The sequence below is a fragment of the Crocodylus siamensis genome, chromosome 5 (assembly GCF_052110815.1).
Source record: "Crocodylus siamensis isolate JL-2025a chromosome 5, ASM5211081v1, whole genome shotgun sequence".
Lineage (NCBI taxonomy): Eukaryota > Metazoa > Chordata > Crocodylia > Crocodylidae > Crocodylus > Crocodylus siamensis.
This window is the reverse complement of record NC_143399.1, coordinates 125,913,820-125,920,750: the sequence shown is the minus strand read 5'-3', so window position 1 is coordinate 125,920,750 and position 6,931 is coordinate 125,913,820. Positions and strand designations below refer to the sequence as shown.

At 40.1% G+C, this 6,931-nt stretch overlaps 1 protein-coding gene across 1 annotated transcript in view; it reads left to right on the top strand.

Annotated features, from left to right (window-relative positions):
• Positions 1-2,800, top strand: part of ITPRID1 (ITPR interacting domain containing 1) — a 53,774-nt gene extending 50,974 nt beyond the window's left edge. Inside the window, exons 9-11 of the mRNA XM_090050254.1 lie at positions 337-448; positions 1,385-1,738; positions 2,446-2,800. Coding sequence (XP_089906380.1) covers positions 337-448; positions 1,385-1,738; positions 2,446-2,502 — 523 coding nt within the window. The 3' untranslated portion in view covers positions 2,503-2,800. The remainder of the gene's footprint in view (positions 1-336; positions 449-1,384; positions 1,739-2,445) is intronic.
• Positions 2,801-6,931: the final 4,131 nt, after the last annotated feature.

Here is a 6,931-nt window from a genome sequence, read left to right as displayed (position 1 = left end):
TTTCAGTGAGAATTAGTCCCCCAGACTGAGTTTTTACAAAATCAAATGATTAATAATGAAAGACCATTATTTGCTATGAATCAGTGCAGGGAAAGGATAAAATGTTTACAGTTTTAGCATGGATATTAATTCTTAATATTCACAGTGCTCTTGTCTCCACCACACAATGCAGTGAATAACTGAACTGTGTGGTGTTGAGACTGTTATGCCAATGAATTATTTTATGAAACTCTTTAGTACTGTGTATAAAACACAGCACAGCTGAGAAATAGATACCTTGCCAGGGGCCACCATTCCCCTGAGTGTGGATTGTCTCTCTTTTTCTGTCTACTACAGCGAGGAAAAAAGACGACTGCAAGTCTTACGTCAAGCTGTGCGCCGGGAAGTGGCCGAACTGGAATGCCGGCTGAATGATCGAGCTTGTCAAGTTAAGGAAGGGATTCTCATGGTATGTTGTACAAGCAGATATTCTTGTGACCCTGGGAGAAGCAAATCTGACTTAATGATCTCATTTAAAGTCTGTCCTGGTCTTAACTATCACAAGTATTAAATCTGAAAAAATGTCTTAAGTCGGCCTCTTACAATTAAGTTGTGGATTGTTAGTATTACATTACAGTTACTTACACTTTATATTGTCATACCTTCCCTCTGAGTATGTTACCTCTCTAAGACCCTGTCTACATGGGAAAACTGACCAGCATGTCTTTTATGATGAGTTTATTTAGAATAATATTCTGATAAAGCCCCTTGAATTTTAGGGTAGTTGAACTGCATAGCTTTTCTAGCACATAGCTGTAAGATGTAGCAGAATAAATATTCCCATCTACCAGTTAAATTCCTTGTATGGTGGGAAAGCCTCAAAACAAACTTAATATAAATGAAGTTGGTAGTCCCCCATGACAGATTTCCAGGAGATTCAGGGTAAGGAGATGCCTCTCAGGAAATGTACTGTATAATTCTGATCCTGCTCAGTCTGGCATTTGGCACTACCTAGAGCAGCGGAGTTTTCTGTTGTAATGCATCATCTCCAAGTGCTGACTCCTCCACAACTGGAGTTCTTCACTACCAACTCCCAAACTGAATCTGTTCACTTCGCATTTGGTAAGTCATGTTAAGTGCATGGCACATGGTGATGAGTCCAGGCCACAATTTTTAAGATACATTCCTTGTAATACAAGGATGGCATCCATGGGGTTCTACTCAGATTTTATGAAGGCATCTATGTCAGTCATCATAGAATAGGAGTGCAGTTTATGTTTCTTTTCATGGAAAAATCTCAGAAAGAATCTGGGTATAATTCATATATTCTCAAGTGCATCCATGCTTCCTGGCTTTTATTATTTTTATTGTTACAGTATGCTTTCCCTTATATTTTTCTCTGCAGCAGCTGGACCAGTTACTAGAAGAGCAATCCCAACTGTTTTCAGAGCTTGGACTCTCCAAGGGGAGGGAAGAAATAAATGCCCAGAAAAACCAAGTTGTTTCAGATATTGCTAACATTATGCATCCTTGTGCTGTGCACTCAGAATTGGTAGTTCCACAGGATTCCAGCAGGACTGAAACATTCCCATCCAGTTCTTCAGCCTCAATGCCAACAACTTCCAAGATGTGGTTGCCTACCATGACAGTGACCCAGCCAAATTCAGTAGAGTCAGATCCACAGGAGCTCTCCATCAGAAAGAGGGAAATAAAAGGTCCTCCTCAGTCAAAACTGGACTTCAGGAGTTTCCTGCAGATTGTGAGAATTCATTTTGTTCTAGTTACCTGAGTATTCTAATGGTAGGACACGTTAAGACTAACTATTGTTTTATTTTGCCGACTGCAGTAACACCTGGAGGCTGCAGGCAAGACCAGCTCTCTTTTTTGTTAAAGACATTATTTGGGTGACATTTGTAGGGCTTATCCAGTCTGGAACCAAGAAGGCAATTGGCTGAGAAAGTTTTGATATGGCTTACTGTGAAATTACCAAATAGCCTTAGCATCCAAAACTATTTGAACTATTTTACATGGACAGGAAGGTTAGGAAAACTGGGTTTCTATTGGTTTTGTAAAATGGTGAAAGTGATCACCTTTTTTGACTGATCTCCCTTGCAGTTTCACCATGAAAAATGAATGAACAAAAAAAAAGTCTTGCCCAGACTACAAAAAACTTGGGAAAAGAGATTAGTTAGAAAAGTTTCCATCTCCCATCACAGAGGCTGATTCCTTTCCTTAAATGAAGAGCTAGGGCCAAGTTCTGTACAAACTTCATTATAAACCCTGTTGGAGTCAATGTATTTCATTCTACTCTTATATCAATTACTCCTGATTTATATGGGTGGTATTTAGAACCGAAGAAGTAAAGCATTTAATGTTATGCCTGGTGCTCCTTTCCAATATTTAAAGTTAAATGTGGGTGGTTCATTTAACATGCTACTTAATGATGTGTTTTTTTCTTTTTGCCAGCTGAAGAACTCGTTCCGAAATTCGTTCAGTAATGACACAACAGAAGGGAAAGACTGATGGAAAATGTATGACACATAGACTTTTGTTTTAATGAAGAAGACAACAAATATATCTGAGGTGTTATGGAAGTGGGATGATTAGGACATTACATATGTAGCTTTTGTAATAAGAAGACTGCCTGGAAAAGTAAACAATTTTAAGGTATAATCAAGATGAGGGCACCATGTAGTCTGCTATTTTGTGGTCACAGAATTTGGTACAAGCCTTTTGCCTACCAGATGGTATAGTGCGATACCCATACATTATAAGCCCACAATTAAAAAAAAAGGGGGTGGGGAAAGGTTGTACCTTCATAGCTGTGAAGAAAGTCTTGGAAATGTGAACCAAGTCGACTGATGCTATCTTCCCTTCCTAGATCTGGAGACAGCCTGAGAAAATAGTACTGAAAGGTATTAGTTCTAAAACTGATGGTCATTTTAGCAGAATCACCCAGTTTATCTTAATTCACAGATGCAAACTACCTAGTACACTTCCCCAGCCCAACCACTAAAAACTCCATCATCACACTGGGCATGTCTATACATGTGCATTTAATGTGCAGTAACCGAAATTACTATGCAGTACACAGTACAGGCACGTGTCTACATGTGCACATCCATGCTGTGCAGTAAATATGGTAACTCATGCCAATTTGAGCATAAATTTGATACCTACATCACCCAGGTATCAAATTTATGTCCAATTAGTTACTGCACAGTAACATACATATAGGTGCTTTACTGCACAGTAATACTGTGTGTGTGGATTGACTTGGGACTAAAGTCAGTCAGTGTAAATGCCAGCCTATTCCCGCTTACTGAGCAGTAAATTTAAGCCAGCATAAATGCACATGTAGACACACCCACTGAGAGCTTTGTTGCAGCACATACATTTATTGTCGATAAAGCTTAATGGAAATGTGACAACATACAAAAGACTGAATATAAAAATATACAAAATGGGGGTCTTGTACCAATCATATTTTTTTGTTTTAATATTTAATCCATGAAAACCATAGGTTTAAAAAAATTACTGAAAACACTACAACACTTCCTGTCTGCTGTCCTGGAAGGCTGAAGGTACCAGAGACATTATGCCAGAATCCTACTCCATCTTGCTGTGGCACACACAGTGCCTACCTCTAGATAGAAGAACTACAACATTTAAAGAATAGACTGTGGAACCTATTGCCCTAGATGTGGAGGGCAATATAGAAACTGGCAAATGTTCAGAGGCATAACGTGGCAGCTCTGTGCCCTGGGCAGCAGTGGCTGCCAGCTGCCAGAAGCAGAGGCATGGCCAGCCAACAGCAGTAGCAGCTATTATTTTTCCACACCCTCACCCCAAGTCACACCTGGGGCTGCTACCCCTCTAGCCCCCCTTCCAGTTACTCTACTACAAATGCTAAGGGCAGGTATTATGTATGCTTTCTCTGAGCTTAACATATGTCTATGCTACAGTCCACAACAGCATACAGATCCCTGATCTAGCTTTAAACAAACCAGCCTGATAGTCAAAGTAGTGTGGAGCTCCATGCAGGCTAACTTACCCCAATTTAAAAAACAAGCACACAAACAAATCCCATTGCTTCAACATAAATGATTGGTGAAAACATAAGAGGCAGATACAGACATATGACTCTGTAATGGGATAAAACAAAGCAGATTTTATCGAGGGAACGAGCAATGCAAATGTGAGGCTCCCATCCCTTTAATAAATAGAGGATTGGAAATACAAACTTCCTGATGATATCAGTTACAACCTGAAGGATGTTAAAATACATCAAATTAGTCACTGCAAAGAGCATCCTGTTCCAAATTCAAAGTTCCACCACTTAACTTCTAAATTAGGGGGCAAATTTCATGTCTACTGACTTAAACCTTGTCTTTAAATGGAGGCTGTGTGCATTTGATAGTGCTGAATCTGGTTCTGCATGTAATGTTAGAAGAATAATCTTTGGCAAAGCTCTTTTTTCATCATGTGATGCCTAAAAGTTCATACAGAACTAAATTTCATTACTGAAACTGTACAAAACTAAACAGCCTTTGGATCAGTAAATGGATTATGAAAGCTGTATTTTTTTAGAAATTAAAGCATGCTAGACAAGAGGCAATAGGAAATAGTTCTTTCTTGTGTTCACTAATCATGCCTTGTTCTGCAGCACATCATATCTCTTTAATAAGTATTAATGAATTAAGACTCACAATACCTCTTGTTGCAGAAGGGAGAAATGAGGCATAGAGCACGGCATAGAGCAATTAAGTGACTGGCTCAAGGGCACACAGGAAGTTTGCATCAGTACTGCTGTTAGAATCTAAAACTATACCTGAACTTTAGCTTTCACCAAAACTATTCACAGGGTTACTAATAACCATGTAGTCACCAGAAAATATTCTCTCTGGTACAGTCATAAGAAAATATGTTGGGAATTTTAACATTGTTTCACCAACTTAGTGAAGGAATCTGCTTATGTAAGTATCTTGAGTACCTGGATCACAATTCCACTTTAATTGATAGAAATCTACAAATAGGGTGACTAGCTTGTAATGCATAGGAACTTAGGCCCATGCTGTGGGTGGGTGATTACAGGGCTTGCAAAAAGTGTTAACATTACACAGCTTGCAGATTTAAAACCTAAAAAGGAAATACTGGCTGTGTCTATATGAGATGCTAACTACTCAGTAGCCTAATAATACTGCACAGTAGCATGTCGGGTAAAAATTCTGCTAATACTCTACTGGATTAGGCTACTGCACAGTAAGCGTCACTAAAAACCCATGCGCTGGTACTACTGTGCAGCAGCGGAAGTTACCTTGCATTGACTTAGTACTTGGTTATCCAAGTACTAAACTTAACGCGCAAAAACTACAGTGCATTAATGAATGTGTAGACGTGCCCACTGAACCCCACTCTCAGCGGAACTCCTGGAAAAGTGTCATGGAGCAAGGGGCAATTTTTGAGCTACAAGTCAATTCCCCAATTCCTGTCTTACACCAACTCTTCAGTATCTTGATGGATAGAACTGTTGTGCAGAACAAGACTGTCAGAATCTACACCCCCCTTTTCGTCCTCCCACCTCCTACTTCCCCCCCAGTACTGTGCATTATACAGATCATGTATCTTGTGACGGAAGACTTTAATCTTGTTACTGGGGTGGAGAATTGTGCAGGTTGTGGCCTGTGGGTATATACCTACACAAATATACTTGTCCAAATTTTCCATCTCAGAAGAGCTACTTATAGTGCATATGTTGCAGCAGTAGTTTGAGGAATGAAAAAAAAAATACAGGACAGCATTGAAGCAAAATTCTATTTTCACCAGGGGGGAGAAAAAATGAACCAAAAGAGAAGTATGTGATGGGAGAGGAGAAAGAAAAGGAGACATGGTAAGAGAGAGAACAAGGATGAAAACAAGGGTGGGAAAATGGAAACTACTGACTTTCCAATTCAGGAATAAAATAATACTCCCTTAATTTTTTTTTTTACTGTCTTTTGCCTTTATTGTTTTCTTTTTGATGGCAAATAAATCTATTGCTCTGGAAACTAAAATAGGATGCAGTGCATACCCTATTTTAATGCTTCATATTGATTCTGACAGAATATAAAATCTAGAGAGACAAGGAATCCAGCTATGGTACCCTGCCAAATGTTCCCTCTAGCACCTAGACTTGGTGTCTATTCAATGCACCCTAGAGACCAATTCATGATTAAACAACAGCAGCTTTGGTATGTTAATGCATATCTATAGTGATTGTCAGTGTCTCCAAAAGAAGCAAAGTGGGGTTGATCCTTCTCCTATATAAATCAATGATAGTTTTGACATTGACTTCAGGAGCTAGAGGGCAGGGCTTGTGGTAATAGGTTTTGCTTTTGGTAACTTATGTGCTTGCTTTTGGTCACTTGATAAGAGAGTGACTGATCTAAAACTGCTCCAAGGACCCTTGGAGGATACCTGTGTCTCGTTCTGTAGTGAAGAACTGGCATAGCATGCATGCTATATTCAGTACTGAATGAGTCTCCTATCCCTTGAAATTTCTTAGTCAACCCCTCTACGTCTCTCCTATTACATGGTAGCACAGTGACCCACACATATCCTTACAGGCATAGGTGATGCATGGGGGGTGGGGACACATGCCCACCCTGAGACTGGCCACCACTGACTCTGCCACCGGCATCTGCGGGTGGTCGCTGCTTGCCAACCCCAACCCTCGCTGCCGCCGCCTGCAGGTGATCCCCACTCACTGCCACCATGCTCCCACCACCAACACCGCCACCACTTGTGGAAGGTCGCTGTGCCCCCTCAGCCTCAGGAGCCCCATTACAGGGGATAATGCAAAAAACATCAACCCAAGATTCAAATACTACTATTTAATCAAAATGTAAGCATGTATGTACAGATGTTTACAAAACTGGTTGTTCACTACTGGAATCTGCAGTATTCACAAGAG